Genomic DNA, 23,603 nt, shown 5'->3' on the forward strand with positions numbered 1-23,603 from the left:
AACTGGGAGGAGGGGAGTTATGGGGGGAAAAAAAGAGGAACAAATGTAACCTGAACAATAAAGATTTAATTAAAAATAAATAAATAAATAAATAAATTATTGAGAGCGCTTGTAATCCACAATTTACTGATAATTTCAGCCTCTAATTTCAGTACTTTCAGTCTCTCCCTAAACTAAATTTACTTATTTATTTAAAAAGAGGGAGAAAATAATTGATGCATTTGATTATCTATTTTTTCTATTTCTCGTTCTTTGTCAGACTGCCAATATGTAAACTGTCTGAGGAAGGAGGAAAGAGGAAAAGCAAAGCTTCTTAATAAATTAATTTCCCCTAATTAGAACTGTATCTTTGGTTATTTTGTGACTGCTTGAGTTAAAATTAATAACATGATAGCTAAAGGAATGCCATACATACATTTTATAGCTTGTAAATATTAGGAAGAAAATAGACAATGTTTTTTTTTATAACAAAACATGCCAAGACATATGACAATTTAAAAAAAAAAGTTAAATCATTTAGCTAGTTGGTACAAAAGCACATCAGGTCTCCCTGGCTTTGGTCCTGCCTAATGTAGGAGTTGCTGATCCTTGCCCTTCTCAATTTTTAATTCTCTTCCCCAAAACCTTTTCTACCATGTGTTTAATAATATGCTTTCTTTTCCTACCCACATTGGCTTCAATCTAGTAATTACCATATAAATTCTTTCAATTTTTCTAAGTTAGTTAACAGAATTTGAAAAGTAAATAACTTAGTCTATCTTTGCCTACTAGAGATCCAACCCATTCTCCTTACAATTCTCAGGAAAAAAATTCAAGCTCTAGGACATTGTTATTATCCTCATATTCCTTTCATTTTTTATAGTACTGATTATGTGCCAGACATATGCAATATGCAATCTTTAATTCTCACAATAATCATACAGAGTTTGGTATAACTGCCTTCATTTTACAAATGAGAATGCTGAATCCAAGATGGAATAAATACTTGGTCCCAGCTAGTTACTAGCAGAACTGAAATTTGCTCTCCCTATCTCCTTAGGCTATGAATTTTCCATAGACCCTGATACCTCCCTTCCTGTGTCCCACCCTTCCCACCCTAGCCAGTGTGATGATAAAACAATGGAAATTCTGAAGATTCTCCACCCATTCATCTTAAACAAAACAAAACCTTTAAAAGGGCATTTTGGTTAATGCTTGTATGATATAAATATGTACCCTATCTTGAGATGATACACCATTGAATTTCCTTTTGAAATATTAATAATTTCATTTCAGAAAACATTACTTGTTTACATATTAAGAAATCATTTTTAAGTGTTCAAACCTTGTAATAGTTGCTCATACCTATCACTGTGATAAAGTCTCTAAGCACTTACACCATAAGAAAATCTGAGAATTCCATTTGGGATAGTGTAAGATATGTGTAGTATATTTGTAGTTATACTTAGTGCAGCTTAGTTCCACAATGCTTGTGCTTACTTTAAAATTAATTATATATATATTCTTTTTTTCCTGATATAATTCTCTATACCATGTTATACTTTACTAGCAGATAACTCATATCTATAAAGAGTGACATCAGATGAGCAATTCTATCTTAAATTCTTTGTTAGTTTATTTCAGTAGTATAGATTTCTGACTTCTATTCAAATTCTAGTTTGCTCTTATTCTCTAGGTATGAATATGTGAGTCTTTGGTTCTTTCATTTCAAACCTATGGATAAGCATAAGTGGTTTGTTAACAGACCCACTTTTTTTTCTTCTTTGCATTTATACCATTGACCTTTGCTTCAAAAAGCATTCAGCAATTTTTAACAGAGGGATACCATGAAAGGGGGTGTTGTAAAGGCTTTATTCTATAAAAGAAGTCACACAGGGAAAGCTTTATATTTGCTGAGTGATTTAATTCTTATACATGCAGAGCTTGGCCATGGGCCATGAGTAGCATGGTGGAAAAGCCTACTAGAGCAGCCTCACAATTAAACTTCCCCACTCCATTCTGTATATTTTGTTAAAAAGAGAGAAAAAAGCATCTCCTTTCCTGTTGTTCTGAAATCTACCCAAGAAAAGTGAAGCATAGTGTCTAGACTAGTTAACTGCTTTATCAAGATTCTTAAAGCCATTCATGGATTTTTTTAAAAATCATCAGCTAAGGAGCATATACTCCAGGGAGAAAGATGCCTACTTAAATTAGTCTTCCGAGTGCCCAGAGCAGAACTACAAAAGGAAAATCCACTTAAAAGAATAGCATCTGCTTTGAGAACACTGGCTGTACCTTATAGTAGTAATATATTATTAATTAACAATATTAATTATTAATATATTATTAGGTATTCTAAGAATAAAACCTTTTTCTTATAGGTGGTGGATTGGGCAAACACTGTCATTAAAAATAACTATTCTTCTATATACTGAATAATCTAATATCTGTAGAGAAATGAGAAGCAAGCTTATTTTAGTTAATGTTTTAAAAGCTTTGGAATTTGGCTAGTGAACTAGTGAACTGTTGTTAGCCATTCTCTGAAAGGTACATTATATCCTTTATAATTTTCTGACAATATAGCAAGACTTAAGTTGACTGGTTGCTTCTTGTTGAGTCATAAGATATTCCTGAAGTTCATTTTGATGAACACACATTTATGTTACTAGATCTTTAAGTAACTTGGGATAGTTTTGTGTGAGACTGTATCTATATCTATATCTATATCTATATCTATATCATCTATATCTATATCTATATCTATATACACACACATACATATATATATGTGGGAGGTGTTTCTTTTCTCTTTAAATTTTTTGAAAAGTTACTTAAGAGATATGGTTGTTAATAATCAATTTCTATAGTATTTTAAAAACAATGCTCATCTTCTATAATATGATCAGTACAAATTTTAATTTTAATTAAGCTTTAACTAAGCATCACAATTTTTGGGATTTATCTTCTGAGAACCTTGGACTTTGCTAGGCAGTTTCTCTTCAAGCATTAAGACCTCTTAGCTTTTGTTTAGGAAGTCCTAAAATTCACTGGCAGTGAGAAGAGAGATGGAGGTTTATCCTGGGTAAGGTAGAAACAGCTCACTGGGATTAGAACTTAAATAAATGGTGAATTGTGGTGCTTGGAATCTACATAATGAAGCTTGATACTCAAGGGGTGTCAAGTTGCTTGGCAGGCAAATTTCTTGTAGAAATTTAGAGTCAAACTTAGGGAAGGATAAGTAGCATGGTATAGGGGGATAGTCTATCTTTGTATAAATAATTGCTAGGTGTGGACAATAATTTTAAATTGTCTGCATTTCCTCAATAGGATTATGACCTTCACCTAGTAGAGTTATTTTGAGGATTAGAGAGAATATATAATTGACAGTCCCTCAATGAACGATGGCTCATTGTTTTTATCATCATCATAATCATCACGCCTGCTTTCAGATGCTTCCATTTTACATTTTCTGTAAATTATTTGTTAGTCAAGAAATTGAATAACCAATCCAATATACTAGGCAGCTTTAAGATAGAAAGATGTTGATAGGTTACTTCTCAGGATACAAGACTTTAAGATCTGTTATAAATAGAAGCCTGGCTTTCTTTCCCTTCTGGACTGGTTTTGTTTGAGGAAAACCCTAAAAAACATTCCATGTAGATCTGTTTTTCTACTCCTTTTTGGAAGCCAGGCTTCTATTTATTTATATATTATCTCACATACAACGATAATTCTTAGGTTTGTATGCTACAAGTAGAATACACAGAGTTGAAAGTTGCTTTACTTCCATTCTGCAAAGTTTAACCCAAAGTTCCAATAACTCTCAAATTTAGAACTTCCGTTTTTACTACAGAAATAGGAATATGGGAAATAGTAGGGGATTACTTTAACTGATGATAAGTGTAAGTACTAACAATCTGAGCTTGGGCTCCTGAACTAAAACTAACAACACCATGGGACTCATTATTAGGAGCTGAATTTCTAAAAAAATTATATTGAGAAGCAGTTCTACCTTGGATTGTCTCCCATTCAATATCACTGGTGCCAGAATCTACTCAGATGCAGCCTAAAAATTTGAGATACAGAATGAGCACATAACGAAGGGTTATACTGTTGGAAAAAAAGGGAAGAATCTTAGCTGTTCTGAAGGGTAACTAGTGTAGCCCTTCACCTTTTTCCCTTACAGTACTTAGCTCTAAAATTCAGTTTGTGTATTTATTGTCCATTTATTTGTCAAGTATATATTAGGTGCCTACAACAAACTAGGTACTGTACTAGACTCTGAGGATATTAAGATGGCTAAGCACAGTCCCTGGACTCAGAAAACTTACCAAGTAAGATGTATGAAATGAAAATAGTTATAGTACACTATCCATAGGCTTCTGCTATGTCTTGAGGATAATAAAAAAAACCCTGCATGATACAGTCTTTGCCTCAGGTCTTTAACAATGTAATTAGAGAAGCAAGATATATATATATATATATATATATATGAATGAATATAGAACAGACCATAGTTAAGGTTAACATTTATGGTGCAGAGAATGTGAAGTCAGGAAGCCAAAAGATCTCTTTGGAGAAAAGTTGCATAGAAAAAGATGAGCCTGATAGCAGGAAATTTTTGAGAGGTGGAGAAGGAAAGACATTCTAAGATAAATGTTTGTAGAGGAAATAACAATACCAAGAGATATTTTGAAAGAAAATTTGACATAAATTAGTGAAATACTGGATTTGAGTGAGTGATTGTAAGAACGAGAGGACTTGAAAATGACAGCAGAGGTTTAAGTTTCACTGATTGGAAAGAGGTGATATTAATGTAATGGTCATCTAAGAAAAAGTAAATAGATTAATAGGAAGAGTTGGGATACTAAATAAACTATTTTTCTTTCGATTTTTAGACCTTTGGGTTTGATAATCTATAATTTTTATATGGATTTAACCCAGAAAGTGATAGATGTCACCATATAGTCATTTTACATAACTGTGAATTCCAGTTAAATTACCAGATATATTTTAATATAGCCTGTACCTAAAGTAGAAAATTATATCAAGTTTCCAGCATCTAAATGGATATTAGTTGATACTTTCATTAAGATCCTGGTCTTCATATTCTTCATCCAGAAGCTAGGGTTGGGTGAAGGCTAGGTAGTTTTTCTTTTCATCTCCAGATTGGGCAGTGTGGATGCTGGTGGAACTGTGGAATGATTTAGGAATGAGATGTAGCAGTAGTATCAGTTCTATGCCCCAGTACTTAATGAACAACGATTTCTAAGCTCTGGGACTTATATTCTTCATGGCTCCTTTATCATTTATTTTAAGCTACCTAAATATAGAGGATTAAGTTGTCACAAATTATTAGTATTAGTACTATGTTAATTGAATATTTATGGAAAAACATGTGGGGTACAGCCAAAAGTCATACTATTTAGAAGAGCCCTAAACACAAGGCCAATACTTCTAGTTGAAATAATTTCTACATTAAGATCCTCGTATGATGGGATGTTAGCAACACAATTTTAAACTGATTTACTTTGCTTATTGTCTTTGCTTTTATTTGCAGTTCTGGGAAATGCCAGTGTAAAGTGGGTGTCACCGGCTCTGCATGTGATCGATGCCAAGATGGATATTATGGCTTTAGTAGGAGTGGCTGCTTGCCCTGCCAATGCAATAATCGATCTACCAGTTGTGATGCCCTCACAGGTACACACACTTTCCGTATCTTTTTTTAATCAGTCCATTGTTCTTTTTATTTTGAGGTCCTTCATCTATAGGTTGATTCTTTCTAAATAGTTTGTAAGGGTCTTTCTCCTTTAAGTGGGATGTATAGCAAGCCAAACTCCTGCAACAAAAACTTGAAAAAAACCCATACAAATAAATTTCAAAAATCTTATTGGTTGGAGAGCTGTGGAAACAAAGAGGATGATATGAACTAAAATTCCAGAAAGTGTAGAACTCTTTCTACGTGAGCTGATGATCATAGCCATTTCCTTTCCAGGGGACATTTGCTGATTCTGGGCAAAGGCTAAGGAACAGAGGTTAGCCCAAGCAAAGGAATGCTTTTTGAGGAAAGAGACACAAGAAGAGATTTTGGCAGTCATTTGGGGCTTGTGTGATGGATTGGAAACTAGAGGAGCTCTAAACACAAGGCCATTTTTCTCTTAGGACCTTAGCTGACTGTGTAGGAGATGGAAGGCTAGCCCAAAAGGTAGAAATAAATCTCTCAGTCTTGTAGTGCTTAGGAGACAAAAATCTCTTTAAAGAGGACTGGCTATAACATACAGCCATCTCTCTCTCAAGACATTGCCAGATTTTGAAGGTGCGAGTAGCACCTGATGGGACGTGCTGTATCTGTTGCAGTCTTCCAGGGTAGAGAAGACTCAGGCCTGATAGGTTCTCAATTCAAAGTCTTAGAGGGCCACGACCAAGAATTGTGATGAACCATTGGTGAACTGACTTATACTGAGATTGTGGATCATCCTCAACCCATCTCAATTTCTGATTGGATTGGGAATCGAACTATGACCTCATAGTTCATGGGTCGACGCTCAACCAGTGAGCCACGCTGGCCAGGCTCCTAGGCAGTATAAGAACAAGAAAACCACATTTAGGCAAACTTAAAGTATTAAAAAACTAAAGACAATGAATATTTCTGGTCTTTAATTTTGAAATCTTTTCCCCAACAAAAATTCAGGATGCTTAGAATGGCCTTTCTAATACACCTCTATCCCCAACCCTGGACCCTTTACCTTAATAAATCATATCCTGCCTTCAGGCCTTTGGTTAAAGGTAACTGCATTAGAAAGCAGTTCCTGATGCTCCAGGATAAATGACAATTCCCATTTATACACACTTGTATTTTTTGATAGCACTTATCACAGTTCATAATTGTATATTTATTTGTGATTATGAGTCACATATGGCTTAGTCACTACATTGTAAGTTCCACATCAGTTTTGTTCACCATTGTACACTATCTTTAGCATGTAACTTGGCACATAGTAAGTACTCACTAACGTTTTTTAAAAATAAATGAACAAGTAAATGGAAATGCATACAATACATGAGTTCCAATCCTGGGTAATGGCAGAAATGCTTTATCATGCTGACTTGATTTAAATTGCTCCCTAGATCTTTTGCGGGACCAGGAAACAGTCCACATTGCTGGTTGTAACTTTTTATTTTCCTTGCAGCAATAAGCTAGCTGTCTTTAATGTTAAGTAAATTCCAACCTGTCCTTGCTCTGAAGATAATTTAAGGCAAAAGAAATCCTTTTCATGGTTATGATTTCTAAAAGCAGTTAGTAATAAGAGAAATAAATGATTTCTCTGTTTTGAAATATAATACAAATGGAATCCAATGTGAAGGATCGCCAATACTTGATTTAAAACTGTAAGCTTAATATAAAATTAGTCTTTCGTCTAAAATGAGATTTTTTTCTGGAGTGCTGTGTTATGGTTGCCCTCTGGTGGCCACTTATGATGTTTTCATAGTCTTTATTTTTCCTCACTCTAGTGTCTTTTTCTATACCTTGTGTTTTATATTGAAGTAGACTTTAAAGTAACCTTTTTGTGATAAGATATATTGGGGGAAAATTTGGAAAGCAGTTTGACAATGTGTATCAGAAGTCTTAAAAATTCTTTCTTGATTCAGTAATTCTGTTTCTAGGAATCTATTCTAAGAAAATAATTCTAAATTCATAAAAAACTTTATGTTCAAAGATGTTCATCAAAGTGGTAGTTATAATTCTAAAAAATTAGACCATCCTATTTCTTTTTTAAAAAAAATATATTTTATTGATTTTTTTACAGAGAGGAAGGGAGAAGGATAGAGAGCTAGAAACATCAATGAGAGAGAAACATCAGTCAGCTGCCTCCTGCACACCCCCCAGTGGGGATGTGCCCGCAACCAAGGTACATGCCCTTGACCGGAATCAAACCTGGGACCCTTCAGTCCGCAGGCCGACGCTCTATCCACTGAGCCAAACCAGTTAGGGCAAGACCATCCTATTTCTAACAGGGAATGAAGCAAATTATGTTATCTAGGCAATACATGGTTAAGAGCACAGAAAGTGAAATCTACCTGTGCAAGTTTCTTAGCCTGTTTTTTTTTTTTTTAATCTAGAAATTTGGGATAATGACAGTAACTGCTTCATGGGTTGTGAAGATTCAATGTAATCCTATTTAATAAAGAGCTAATATGCTAATTAGACCAAACAGCAGAACAACTGTCCAGACGACCTTCTGGACGAAGCCGGGGCTACGAGGGCTGGCCAAGGCAGCCGGGGCTGTGAGAGCTGAGCCCCTTGCACGAATTTCGTGCATCGGGCCTCTAGTATACTTATAAAACTCTTAATACAGTGCCTGGCTCATTATAAGCAATCAATAAATGGAAACTGTTATTATGTCATTAAAATGTTTTAAAGAATGATATATAACAACATGAGAGTGAAAGAAGCAGGGTATAAAAAATGACATGTGGGATACATTTAGATTATTTAAAAAGCAAAATCCAAACCTCTATATATGGAGATGTCAAGTAACCTTTCAAAATCTTACTGACACAGTTCTTTGGGTAATTATTTTGTCTTTCTATTCTATATTTTTCTAGATTTTCTTTATTGAGCACATGTTTTCCTTAAAATGGAGGTGGGGGGACTATTTTTTAAACTAGAACTTTCTGTTCATATTATGTGCTTTTTAAGAATTCAGCTCCTTCATGTATTCATAGTGTTCCATGGCAGCTTGACTGAGTTGAACACTCCTTCACTCCTCAATGACTTTCTTCACTTTAGGATATCACACTTTTCGGGCTCTTTTTCCCCATCCGCAGTTGGCTCTGCTACATCTTCCTCTGTTCCACTGTAAGCACTGGAGTGCCTCAGAGCTCAGCCCTTGGCATTCTTATCTTTTCCATTTATATGCTCTCTAAATGATCTCATTCAGTCCCCTGGATTTAATTTAAATGTCATCTACACATGTGCTGATGACCAGATTTACATTTCTTCCTTGATCTTCACACTCAAAGATCTAACAATACTTTTGACATTTCTACTTGAAGGCTTTAATTGGCATCATAATCCTAACAAATCCAAAAAAATCTATTTTACCCTATAAGTCAATCTGCTTTACTCTTAGTGTTCTTCATTTTGGTGACTGGCACCATTCACCCAGTTGCTGAGTCCAAAAGCCTAGGAGTTATATTTTGTTTATTTCTTTTCCTACTGCAAATATCCAATCCATCAGCAAGTTCTCTTAGCTTGACATTCAACATAAAACCCAGAGTCTGACCACTGTTCATGATCACTGCCGTCATCCTTGTCTAAGCCACTGTCCTCTCTCTGAACTACTTTGACACTCATCTGATCTCTGCCTCTTCTTCTGTTCTCTCATCCCCTAACCCTCACCCTACCACAGTCCAGTCTCCACCTAACAACCAGATAATGTCATTCCCATGCTTAAGGCCTCTTGGAATAAAATTCAAACATGTAACAGACACGCCCTCTCCAATCCAGGGGTGCTGTCTGTAAGGTGGGAGACACCATTCCCTGATTTGGGGTGGGGTCGGTTCCCAGAGTAGCCCCTGGGAGGGGTCCCCCCCCACACACACACACCCCAAAGGGAGGATGGGGGCGCGCGCACAAAAAAAAAAAAAAGCATACAACACCCGGGATTCCCAGGCGGTCTCGCATCCAAGTCCACTCAAGTCCACGCCCGACCCTGCTTAGTTTCGGAGATCAGACGAGATCGGGAGCTTTCAGAGTGGTATGGACGTAGATGCTAGAGGAGGCCTCTGGGAGCCCCAAGAACCCGCTCAGCCCTTGGCCACCTCGCCGACCTGGTGCTCCGTGACTTAACAGGGGGCCCTGCCTTTCTCTTTCACCTTATCTCTTGGTACTCTCTTTCTTGTTCATATAAGGTTGGCCTTCTTTCTGTTTGACAGGTTAAAGTTTGCCTTCTGCCCTGTAGACATGATCAGTACTTGCTATATTTTTGACAGGTTTATATATAAACTATGAAATGGTGAAATAAACGAGGAAAAGTCTTTTTGCATGTGGCAATGTATGTTTTCAAAATTTTGTCTCTGAGTTTAGTGAGAAAGGAACCATCTCTCCTAATGACAATAACAATAAAAATAATCAAAGTTGAAGAAGTTCAGCCTGGCTAGCGTGGCTCAGTCAGTGGTTGAGCATTGACCCATGAACCAGGAGGTCACTGTTCAATTCCTGGTCAGGGCACATGACCTGGTTTTGGGCTCCATCCCTGGTGGGGGGCATGCAGGAGGCAGCTGATCGATGATTCTTATCATTGATGTTTCTGTCTCTCTTTCCCTCTCCCTTCCTCTCTCTGAAAGCAATAAAAACACTTAAACAAAAAAAGTAAGTACTCCCCTTCCATATATATCATTCTGCAATTTGCTTTTTCAATCGACATTATTTTTAAGATTTATTCATGTTCATAACATATAGGTTTAGTTCACTTATTTAATTCAGTATCCCAGTGATTCAAATAGTATAGTTTTATCTATTTTCTTTCAATGATTTTTAGATTGTTTTTATTTTTTCTTTATAAATAGCTAGCCTACTTTCAGTATGTAGTTAATCAACAAGGGCTTATTGCAGTGATGGTGAACCTATGACACGCGTGTCAGAGGTGACACGCGAACTCATTTTTTGGTTGATTTTTCTTTGTTAAATGGCATTTAAATATATAAAATAAATATCAAAAATATAAATCTTTGTTTTACTATGGTTGCAAATATCAAAAATTTTCTATATGTGACACGGCACCAGAGTTAAGTTAGGGTTTTTCAAAATGCTGACATGCCGAGCTCAAAAGGTTCGCCATCACTGGCTTATTGCAACTCTCATCACCTTTCCCTAAAGAGTTTACAATCTGGTAGGGGGCAGCAAACTTGCAGACCTGGCCAATGTAGAAGTAAGATGGGGTAGAAACTGACCTCTGTCCAATCTCTATTGGATAACTTTTTCTTGTTATCTCTTGAGATATTTTGGTTGCAGGTATGATTTATATAAAGTTACTGTGCTATCACAGTAAATCTTTAACTTCTTAAAATAATTTACTTCTTTTAGGTGCTTGTTTAAACTGCCGGGGAAACAGCAAAGGGGACCACTGTGAAGAATGCAAAGAAGGATTTTACCAGAGTCCCAATGCCACTAAAGGATGTTTTCGCTGCCCTTGTTCAGCAGTGACATCTACAGGCAGTTGTATCATAGGTAAGGCCTTTCTCTAAATCTTTATTTTTAGAAGCAAAAAGAGTGAATCAGTTATCAATAGGTATAAAATGTGTTCATAAAGTTCTGGGTGCTGCAGGTGAAAGGGAGTTATAAAAACAGCAAAAATTTCCTTTCAAGTAATTTGCAGTCAAATCCAAATACATATGTGAAATGAGACTTGAGAGAGGGATGAGGAAGTTTTTGTTAAAAGCATGTTTTATTTAATCTATCATGACTAAAGAGGAAGGGATAAAAAAAAATTGAGTGCCTATTCACTGTAATTATTTAGACTTCTTATGTAAGCATATTTCTTTTGTTCTCTACTAAATGGGTTCTCTGTGGCCCCATCATTCTCACAATAAATTGGACAATTAATAAATAATTGTGTAGATTTTTAGTTTGATTCCATGTGTCTCTTAAGTTTGAGAGGAGGTAGTAGGGAAAGCTTATAACCCGTTTTGAGAACTAGTAATTGTTTTGCATTTTCAATTGGAGCTTGAGACTGGACTAAATTATTTTGGTGTTCTCTCTGTTTTAGAATTGGGTGAATTGGAACCTAAATGTGTCCAGTGTAAAGAGGGTTACACAGGCCAGAACTGCAATAAATGTGAAAATGGCTATTACAATTATGACAGCATCTGTATGAAGTGCCAATGTCATGGCCACGTGGACCCAATTAAAACTCCAAAGATTTGCAAGCCGGAGAATGGAGAGTGCATCAACTGCCTCCATAACACCACTGGGTTTTTGTGTGAGAACTGCCTAGAAGGTTATGTTCGAGACCTGGAAGAAAATTGCATCAAGAAAGGTAAACTTCACCTAAAGTTGTAAATTTAATATCTAAGCCTAGCATTGAAAATTTCAGGACAGCTACCTTTTGCTTTATAAAACCTTCTAATCCCACAAGAGGAGTTTTCTGGAAATAGATTTTGATAGATATTTGCCTAAAGAGAATTCCTTCCATTCCTGCTGCTCTCCTGATACTCCAAAATCAACTCCAGAAATTTGAGGACCAAGACCAAGTCATTGCAGTGTTTTCACATTTTCTATTCATCTACTTTTATTTTTATGTTAATAATTTAAAAGTCCAATCATTTTTTTTTATCCTTTGCTTCCTGTATTCTCATCACCTCCAGTGATCAACAAAGGTCTTTTTAAATAGGGACTTCTAATCTGGTTAGAAGTTCCAGCTGAGAAAAATGAGTTTGTTTTAGCATCTATCCTAACTTTGGGCCTATGTTTTCCCATGTGTAATAGAGGAAATAGTAATAATATTCCTTTTGATTTTTAAAAGAAAAGGTTACTCAAGTGGCAAAATGTTTCTTATAGGGAGGTTCAGGAAAGTTTAGATACAAATTAATGATTAGAAATTCAGGATGAGTTAAAAATATTTAGTCTTTACTAGGTCACAGAGAGATTAGACCACGTTCTTCTACAAACTACCCTTTGATATTCTGACAGATGTTGAATTTTGGGCTGATGGACACTTAGCCTGTGGCAAGGGTTGTCCTTCTGCCATTTTCTTGATATCCTTATTCTCTTGTGATCCAGGCTATGAAACTCAGATTGAACCTCAGCACTAGCCTGGAGATCCTGTCACTCATTTCTCTTTCCCACTTGGAGGCATACCTTGTCTACAGTTAGCTGTCAGGACTGTGGTGATTATTAGTTATTAAATAATGTAAAACATGCCTCTTTTTAGGATAAATTGATGTGGATGATTATGGTGATGAATTATAAAGATAAAAGTAATTATTTTGTTGAATGACTACTATGTGCCAAGCACTGTAAACATTAAAAAATAACAATGTTATATAGTATGTTATCTCATTTAATCTTTCCCAATAACTTTGCAAAGTAGATATTATTATTCCCATTTATAGATAAGGAATCTCAGTTTTAAAAAGATTAACTGACTTACCTATAACCACACACTTCTACTTAATTCTAGAGCCTTTGGTATTTCCACTGAGCTATACTACATTAGAAGTACAAAGTGTAGTATGTTAATTATAAAATAGCTAAAATCTACACAAGAAAGAATTACTACACATGAAATTAAAGGAAGTTTCTTTTTTCTCTTGACTGACATTAACTTTGGACATTTAAATTGTGTTATTCAGAAGTAACTAGAAATACAGTTTTCCCCCCTATTTCGTTTTTGTCTCCTTTGAACAGAAGTTTGCCCTTATGAAATGCCATCAGACATGCTGAACTTATTGTAGTTCAAATGATTGTCATCTATCCCTGTCACTTTTAACCAAGTGATTTAGAACTCAGTAGTGACATATTTACTGTCTTTGTAGGAATTTGTATGAATCTATCCAAGAGTAAAGAAAGATTGAAAATTCCAACATTAGGATTTCCCCAAAGATTTTAATATAGATATTATACATTTTAAATATTAGCCATGCATATAATAATCAGGCTTTCTAAATCTTGATTCTTTTCACTATATTTCTCTAAAAGTTATTTTTAACTTGCATGACCTTAAAGAAGACTATCATGTCAACATGCCATATCAACTTCCACTCCCATGTATTTCTTTTATTGTTTCTTAAAACTAGATAATTTTGTCTTTTACATTTCATTCTCTGTTTTTATTTTCAGAAGTTATTGTTCCAACACCTGAAGGTTCTACCATTTTGGTTTCCAATGCCTCTTTGACCACATCAGTGCCCACCCCTGTTATAAATAGTACATTTACCCCCACCACCTTGCAAACTATCTTTTCAGTAAGCTCTGCTGAAAACAGCACGTCAGCTTTAGCTGATGTTTCATGGACCCAATTTAACATCATCATTTTGACTGTCATCATCATTGTGGTGGTGCTGCTGATGGGATTTGTGGGGGCTGTATATATGTACCGGGAGTACCAAAACCGGAAACTCAATGCCCCCTTTTGGACCATCGAGCTGAAAGAAGACAATATCAGTTTCAGCAGCTACCATGACAGCATTCCCAATGCAGACGTGTCAGGATTGTTGGAAGATGATGGCAATGAAGTGGCTCCCAATGGGCAACTGACTCTGACAACATCCATGCATAATTACAAAGCCTAAGGAGCTTAGACCTGTTCTCCTGAATTGTTAGACCACAGTGCTCACTAAGACAGCATCAGCCCCTGGGCATGACAAAGCCTGGGTAGAGTTTGCTGAGAAAGCAAAGGCATATAGTGCATCGAAGTCTTCAGGTACAAATTCATAATGCACTTAGCCTATTACTTTTAGTTTACTATGAAGATTTGAAGCAGTCACTGTCAATAAGGACTTGAAGTAAAGTATATTTTTGTACAAACCACATGGGAGTATAGAAAGGCTGAACCCCATAGTGCAGCCCTAATTGCATTGACCTCCAGATAGACTCTTGGGGAGTGTTCACTCAACCAGCGGAAACAGGATGATGGATGTGGAGGGGGAGAGGACTACTGGAAGACTTCATCTCCATTCCTGAAACACTTTTTTTAAAAGGAGGTTCAGGGACGATATTCATTTACTGTACTAAAAGACATCATTGAGGAAAAGCTAATGTCTGGGCTGTATCACAATAAACAATCTTGATTGTTTCTAAAATAGGAGCAGAAAAGTCCCAACAAGGTCTTTAGAAGGGTTTCATTTTTCCTTCCAGAATTCTTGCTCAATGATAGGATTAAGGCACAAGATAAGTTTCTAATGGTACAGAGAGGAAGGCAATATCTGGGAGCAGGGAACTGATAGTCCTCCTTAAGGTCTCAGTGTAAATGATGAATTATCTAAAAATAAGGAATATTCCTGCCTCTAGAGAAATAAGGTGTATATATTTAATGTAGCATATCTGGTCAACATTGTATTTGTATCTATTTGTAAAAAAATCATGTCATATTTTATCATCTAGAATGTATTTGTACAGCAGTTAATGGCGTTGTAAAAAGAAAATACGGGGATTGGTTAAAATAATGTAAAATAGATGGCAATATTGCTAGAGCTGGGACTCTGGTGAGCATCAGTCATTCTTATTCCCTCTATGGACATCGTTGAAATTTATAAAAGGTTGAATGTTTCTAATCTTTCTTTCCCTTTCTCACTCTAAACATAGAATTATGTGTTCTTTGACTTACAGATTCAAGCAATAGATTTTGAAGTCAGTGATTGTTAGCTGGAACACAGGCTGTACTCTCCAAGCTACACACCTAATTAGACATTAGCCACTCTATATTTTATATAGATTAATGTGGAACGTAGCCTCATTAAAATGCTTTTTAATGTAAAATATAGTTTTCCAAAGGAATTATAAATATTTTAGTTCCAAAAGAAAAGCCATCGTATTACTTGGCGTTCCATTTTCATGCCTGTGAAATATTTATATTTATCTTCCCCAGCTCAAAAAAAAATCTCCTACATTTGAACATAGCCTGTCACTCATATACCATGAGGAATGTACCATCTCTCTGCAGGGCTACAATTCTATCTTCTTGTCTAGGTGAGGGTAGTACTGTAGTTGAGTAGATATGGTTAGTCCTTGTTTTTAGGGGCAGTTTTTTTCCAGAGGCCATCACTGTTGCTCTCATCTGTTAAGATATAGGCAGATTGTGGATTAAAGTTAGAAAAAGCAGGCAGAAGATAACTATAGATATTTATTAAGCAGAACAGAAAATTGTCCAAGTGGTTAAAAAAGAGTAAAGACTTATTAGACTTAGGAAATCTAAGTTGACAACTTTGCCAGCTTCCCCAGAGGAAAACCTGGAATTTGGCCATCCCTCTGTAGGACACCACTGAGTAGTTCTCAGGGTTTGGAGATGATGCTTCGGAGGATGTAAAGGCAGATAATCTACTTCTGGTAACTTGAGGTGCTCTGGATATTTGGCCATTGCTCATGAGAGTAGAGATTATGTTATGTTACATTACATTAAAATAAGTTATTTCTATAGCCCTTTGCCATTTGCAAAGCATCTTTGCATATGTGTTTCTTTTGTTGTTCAAAATAGCCCCCTGAGGAAGTAATTGCTGTCCCCATTTTATAGATGAGGTTAAATGTCTTGTTCGAGGCTACACACTATTATGCTTGGAATTAGGACTCCTAAATTTGAAGCACATATTCTTTCAACTACATGCTGATGCAGAAATTGCCTAACCACAGACACAAGAAGGCTGGAAAGAAGAGTCCCATCTGTGAATGTTTCTAATTTTTTAAGTACAAGGTGCCATCCAGGGCCATACACCTATGAAGGACTTTGTGGAAAGAACACAGGAAGATTACTATCTGAAGCTAGTATTGGTGAGAAGAAAATAAAAATACCTGTTTGTGCTTCATTAAAGTGAATTAATCCTTCCAAACGGGGAGCGAAAACCTGCATTCCCAAGCAGTTGCCACACAATGTGTGTATAGACTGTGCACTGCACATTTGAAGGAATTTTGCAAAGTGCATACCTACCTGCCTTTCCCTGGATTACCACCCCTCAAAGCCAGGGATTAATGATGGTGAGAAATAAACATTTGAGAAACAGAAGTTAACCCAATAGAGAAAGGAGTGTTTATTGGGGTATGAACCAAAGGCAAACAGTCCAGATTCTGGCCATGTAGAGATTCCTTGAAACAGACCTTAGAAGGAATTGCAAAAACAAATCACAAAGAATGTTTACCTTTAAAACTTATGAACAGTCCTAGATCATGTTTTTAATGTTTCCCAATGGAATAAAATGAAGGACTTAAACATTTTTAAGTAATATTTCATGTCCCCTCTTTTTTCTGGTGGAAATAATTTTGCTTTAAAATTTAAGTCAATCATGAAGTGATCTACCACCAAAATCAGACTAGAAAACTAGCATGGAATGCATTACACAATATTCATTTCTCTAAAGGCATGATCCATCCTTTGAACTATGGCATTCAGCACGAGGATACCATCAGTCCTTTAGAAAGACTAGTACCAGAAGAGTTTTTGTCTAGAGATTAGAAATGTGTTTATTTTCAAATAAGGCTAGTTGAATCTTATGGATAAATAACAGATACTGCTATTGAGTAATGCTTTTATCTTCATTAATTCATTTTAACAAGCACTTCAACATTTCTGACAGTTAGATGCTCTAAGTGTTGTTAAGTATGTTTGTCCTCCCTTATTCCCTCCCCTCCCTCACCTCTATCCTCTAGCTCCCAGAGGTCTTTTGTTGAGAATTTCTCCAGTTATAGAGAAAAATGATAATAAAAACTAAACCTCATTTATACTAAGGTCCTATGGACTTAATGTGTTACTCTTAGGGATACCTGAATTTTAAGAGAGGATAAAAGAGTAGACATGGAATGGGAGATTTGGGGGGAAGAGGATTTATAAAAGCATCAAATTATATGACTACTTTCTAGCCCAATGTTCCCAAGAATATTGACCATTAAAGCAACACTCACTGACCCCGGTTTCATTTTGGTCAGATGAGTTGGTTATTTTGGAGGCAGAAAGTTACTTCCTCCTGACAACAGTACTTCCTCCTGACAGCCTCAATTGGGATTGGGTTATTAGATTATTTACCTTGGTCCTATACTTTTTTGTAGGACATGTGGGGAACATAACGCCACTTGTAATGAACATTCCCTGGTTCATACATTTTGAAGTATATGGATAGGAGTTGAATTTACGCATCTCAAGGAAAGCTCTCTGACAAAAGTTCAGAGAAGTAAAAAGCAACCCAATGTAACCTGTTAGAGTAAGGAAAGCATTTCTGGCCTCATCCATGAAGAAGCTTGGGTCTGTTATGATCTTGATAGTAAGGAGTTTGGGAGCTAAAATGAGTTTGGTGTGTGCAGGGGAGTAATAATGGAAGATGAATGCAAGTTTTCTCTTTAACCCTGAGCCGTGACTATGCCAAGGGGAAAAGCAGGAAGAACATGCTGATTCATCTGAAGAAGTCAAATATCAAATGGACTACGGGTTATGGATCATTAAAATGTCAGTGGCTGAATGATGCTTTTTCAAAAGCATTTGGGAATCTGTCCTACGTGCAGTAACTGCGACAGCAGCCCTGGAATGTGAGCCCAGGGCTCCAGATTTAAGTTAATGCAAAAACTAAACGATTTAAAGTTAAATTTTAATGCTAGGCACAAGCACTCTGTAATACATTAAATTTCAGCCCAAGCAATTAGGGAATGTTTCTGAAACATTAAACTTGTATTTATGTCACTAAAATTCTAACACAAATTTTAAAAATGTGTTCTCATACTTATGTTGTACTAGGCTTCATGATGCATTTCTAAATTTGTGTATGATTTGAATATATAAAAGAATTTATACAAGAGTGTTATTTAAAATTATTAAAAAATAAATGTATATAATTTGTACCTATTGTAGACTTCTTGTTTTACTTTTTTATGTGGTCAGTGGTTGGAAGTCCTTTGATATATGTCACAGATCATTTATTTTCAAACCATGTCATGAAAATCTTGAACCATTCACTTGTTAACTATGCTTTTTGTTTTAAGAATTTCTTTTAAAGAATGCTTCCATCTGGTGAGTGTTGCTCAGTGGTTGAGCTTTGACCTATGAACTAGGAGGTCACAGTTGGATACTCGGTCAGGGCACATGTCCGGGTTGGAGCTCAATTCCCAGTGTGGGACATACAGGAGGCAGCAGATCAAGGATTCTCTCTCATCCTTGATGTTTCTATCTCTCTCTCCCTCTCCCTTTCTCTCTGAAATCAAGAAAAGTATATATTTTTAAAAAGAATGTTTTCCACTTGGGGAAAAAGTGCCACATTGAAGAAAATTCCCCTTCTTAGAACAAATCAAAACAACACACCCTGAGGGGGAAAACCCATATGTTAACGTATATTCTTGTTTGTGCTTTTTAAAAATTATATATATTTCAGAGAGGAAGGGAGAGGGAGAGAGAGATAGAAACATCAAGGATGAGACAGAATCATTGATTGGCTGCCTCCTTCATGCCCCCTACTGGGGATTGAGCCTCACCCTGGCATGTGCCATTCACTGGAATCGAACCCTGGGACTCTCCGGTCCACAGGCCAACTATCCACTGAGCCAAACTGGCTAGGGCTTGTTTGTGCTTTTGCTTGTCCCCTCAGATCCATTGGGATTTCCATGGAAATGTTAGAGGAAAAAAACTTGCTCCTTTTGGATTCCTTTTAGTATAAATTTGAAGGGCTACAACCATGTTCTGTGTGTTTATTAGATAACTGATAATGAGAGTACATCTTTTTATTATTTTAAAATACCCTTGGAGATCCTCTATTTTGATATAGTTTAGAGGTGTTTAATTGGATGCCATTTGGAGACCCAAGGGGGTATTTGAAAAAGAAGAAAAACTAAGGCCTTTCTTTGTGCTGACAGGTTTATAAACTTCAACTGGTTTATTCAACATCACTTGTTGATATTTAAACTTTATAACCCTGTTTTTCTTTTCTAGTCACACAGGAAAATGAGTTTTATTTATAATCCCATTTTATAATTTATACATAGGGTTCTATACATGTAGATATATGATGTACATGAATTGGGTGTTGTTTTAAGAAAACAGAATAAGCATGGCAGAAATCTAAGCAACTTAAAATTTCAAGAGAAAGTAAATCTATAAATTTACTACAAGAGGAAAAACATTACTTTTATGGTATTGTAGTCATACTTTTGATGAAAGTCCATCAGATAAAGATATTTACTAGATTGCATTGTCAAAATTGGTTGTATTCATTTTCCATAGGGATATAAAATTACACATGACTCACTATAATTAAATCAGTAACTTCAGAGTAACAGTTATGCTCAATCACAAATAGTTTAAGTTAAATTCAAAACAAAATATTTTTCATGAGATAGTATTAGGAGTGTTAATTGACAGGCTAAAAAGCAGCATTCTCAGTGAATGTTTAAAAGTTATAATTTTACCTATGTTCGTTTTTCAAGATAAGTTTATGAAGAAATTATTGTCATAATTATTGTACAGGCTTCCTAATACTTCTGCTAACCAAATGAAAGCCATCAAACAATGTTAAATTTAAAATGTGTTGCCAATTTGTATTAATAGATAGGTTTTAAACCTTGTATGTTGAACACCAAACTTCAGATAGCTGCAGAAAAAAATAGGCAAAGTCTTCCCTTTGTATGTAGCAAGAGTAGGTTTGAGTAATAAAGGAAGTATTTGGGAGGAAATCTTCTTTTGTGGTTTCCTTTGTGTTGTTAGATCAGTTGCTAAAGTCTTATACATCAGTGTTGTTTTTCTTAGTCTCTATCCCAAATAAGGAAGAGCCTTAACCTCTCCTTATGTTCACTACCATTCTAACCCAACCATGTTAAAATTCATGTATAATTTCCTATATATGCTAGGTTATATAATGTCTCTGTCTTTGCTGGTGCTGTTTCTTCTATCTATAGCAGTGGTTCTCAACCTTCCTAATGCCGCGACCCTTTAATACAGTTCCTCATGTTGTGGTGACCCCCAACCATAAACTTATTTTTGTTGCTACTTCATAACTGTAATTTTGCTACTGTTATGAATCGTAATGTAAATATCTGATATGCAGTATGTATTTTCATTGTTACAAATTGAACATAATTAAAGCATAGTGATTAATCACAAAACAATATGTAATTATATATGTGTTTTCCGATGGTCTTAGGCAACCCCTGTGAAAGGGTCGTTCGACCTCCAAAGGGGTCGCGACCCACAGGTTAAGAACCACTGATCTATAGCATCCTAGAGCAAGCATGTCAAACTCGCGGCCGGCAGGCCACATGCCTCATTTATTTGGCTCATGTTAGCCTTTGCGTTTGACATGCTTGTCCTAGAGCAGTGATGACGAACATTTTGAGCTCGGCATGTCAGCATTTTTAAAAACCCTAACTTAACTCTGGTGCCGTGTCACATATAGAAATTTTTTGATATTTGCAACCATAGTAAAACAAAAGACTTATATTTTTGATACTTATTTTATATATTTAAATGCCATTTAACAAAGAAAAATCAACCAAAAAAATGAGTTCTCGTGTCACCTCTGACATGCGTGTCATAGGTTCGCCATCACTGTCCTAGAGAATACTTCATTCTTTGCAAACCCTTGGTAAAAGAAAGTTGATCAATCCATAATTGGTATCTCCACTTTGTCTAATGAATACCTCTCTTATTGTACATATTTTACTGTAAATACTTTTTATTTTATGTCTTCTCCAATAGACTCTGTTCCTTGAAGCCAGGGGCAATTAATTATTCTCCTGTCTTTAGTATCTGGCATAGTGCTGGCACATGTGGGTGCTCAGTAAATGATGGTATAAAACAAAAGGTACTTGACAGATACAAGAGTTGGTATGTGGACTTATTTGGTGAAGTATTATAAGAAAATCATATTCAGTGGGTAAGACAATATAATTTTAAATATGTTTTGATTGACTTTAGAGAGAGAAGAAGGGAGAGGGAGAAACATCAATGAGAGACAAACGTCAATCGGCTGCTTCCTGTACGCCCCTTACTGGGGATTGAACTGGCAACCTGGGCATTTGCCCTGACTGGGAATTGAACGAAGGACCTCTTAGTGCATAGGACAATGCTCAATCCACTGAACCACACTGGCAGGGCAAGACAATATTTTTAATTTAATAGAGATGTCAGCATATGCGCTTCAGAGGGTCTGAGAAACTGTTTAGATTGTATGCTGTTTGGTTTGTGAATACAGTGTGTGTGTGTGTGTGTGTGTGTGTGTGTGTGTGTGTGTGTGTGTGTGTGTGTTTCTGAACAGGTCCATACCCTTAATCATAGTCTCCAAAGGATCTATGATCCCAAAGGGTTAACAATTACCTGGAAGGGGATGACTTTGTGTATTTCAGCAATAAAAACCCTAACCCTTCCACTGAATAAAAATCGGTTCTGCCTTGATTCAAGAAATCCACGTCTGGGAATCCTTTTTAATGAAATGACCTAAAAAAAACCCAGAATTCTGTGCAAAAAATGTATTTTCCCCCCCAGAGTTGTATATAAAGTTCAAAAAAATGGGACAAACTCTAGGTGTTTAACAACAGAGCATAAACTTGTTGAGATAACATACAGATATTAAAAAGAATAAGAAAGAATGATCAAAAACAGAAACAAACTTAAGTGAAGAAAACAGGATATTTTGAACATGTGCACCAGGACCCACGACTCACATTCTTCATTGAATCATCATTTGTTACAGCAAGATAATAATTTGAAACACCCAACTGTCTGTCAGTTGAAGAATGTATTAGTTGTGGTCTATCCATATCCTTTGAACAGAATTTTATGCATTAGTCAAAAATGAATGAGTTACAATTATATACATTAATATGGATGAATCTCAAAAACATAATGTTGAGCAAATAATTCATAGAGAATATATAATATAATTTCTTTTATATAATGGCTAAAATGGGAAATGTTATTTAAAAATACATAAGTGGGAAAACTAAAGAAAAATAAGTGAATGATTAATACAAAAGTGAAGATAACTTTTTGGAAGGAAGAGAGTGATGCACAGATGACTTCAAAGGCATTGGTACTATTCTTAAGTAGTGTGTGTATACGTGGCTTTTTCATTGTATTTTTTAAAACTCTATGCATATTTATACACATATATACTCTGGTATATATGTAACACACCAAAAATTTTAAGATATAAATTGGTGCATACAACGTAATTTTCAACTATGTTGGAAAATACAGAAAATGTTTGGAAGAAAATGCCATAATTTGGTGATACCTGTACTAAAGAGACAAAACAAAACCACTACATTTTATTTCATAATGTAAAGAAATACATCAGGAGGATATAGTAATCCTGAATGTTTATGCACTTAGTAAAAGAGCTTCTGAATACATGAAGCAAAAATTGTTAGTACTGAAAAGAGAAATAGGCAAAACCATAATTATAGTTGGAGATTGCAACCCCTCTCTCAATAACATATAGGACAAGTAGACAGAAAACCAGTAAGGATATAGAACACTTGAACAACATTATCACCAAATTGACCTAATTGACATAGAACAGTCACCCAACAATAGCAGGGTATACATTATTTTTAACTGCACATGGAACATTTACCAAGATAGAGCATACAATTGTCCATAAAATGTCTGAGCAAATTTAAAAATATATAACAAAATATGTTTTCTTACCACATGGAATTAAATGAGAAAGTAGTAACAGAAATATATCTGGGAAATTCTGAAATATTTAAAAACCAGCATACTTCTGAATAACACATAGGTCAAAGAAGAACTAAAAAATTAGAAAGTACTTTGAACTGAATTAAAATGAAAACACAACATTTCAAATTTGTGGAATGCAGCTGAAGCAGTGCTTAGAGATAAAGTCGGAGAGCACTGAATGTTTCTCTTAGAAAAGAGGAAAGATCTCAAGTCAATGACCTAAGCTTCTATATTAAAAAATTAGAGAAGAAAGAGCAA

The 23,603-nt window shown here is 35.6% G+C and overlaps 1 protein-coding gene across 1 annotated transcript in view; it reads left to right on the forward strand.

Annotated features, from left to right (window-relative positions):
- Positions 1 to 18,521, forward strand: part of MEGF9 (multiple EGF-like-domains 9) — a 90,075-nt gene extending 71,554 nt beyond the window's left edge. The window contains exons 3-6 of the mRNA XM_005879223.2: positions 5,540 to 5,679; positions 11,069 to 11,212; positions 11,751 to 12,020; positions 13,823 to 18,521. Coding sequence (XP_005879285.1) covers positions 5,540 to 5,679; positions 11,069 to 11,212; positions 11,751 to 12,020; positions 13,823 to 14,274 — 1,006 coding nt within the window. The 3' untranslated portion in view covers positions 14,275 to 18,521. The remainder of the gene's footprint in view (positions 1 to 5,539; positions 5,680 to 11,068; positions 11,213 to 11,750; positions 12,021 to 13,822) is intronic.
- Positions 18,522 to 23,603: the final 5,082 nt, after the last annotated feature.

Source organism: Myotis brandtii, unplaced genomic scaffold, assembly GCF_000412655.1.
Source record: "Myotis brandtii unplaced genomic scaffold, ASM41265v1 scaffold589, whole genome shotgun sequence".
NCBI classification, from domain to species: domain Eukaryota; kingdom Metazoa; phylum Chordata; class Mammalia; order Chiroptera; family Vespertilionidae; genus Myotis; species Myotis brandtii.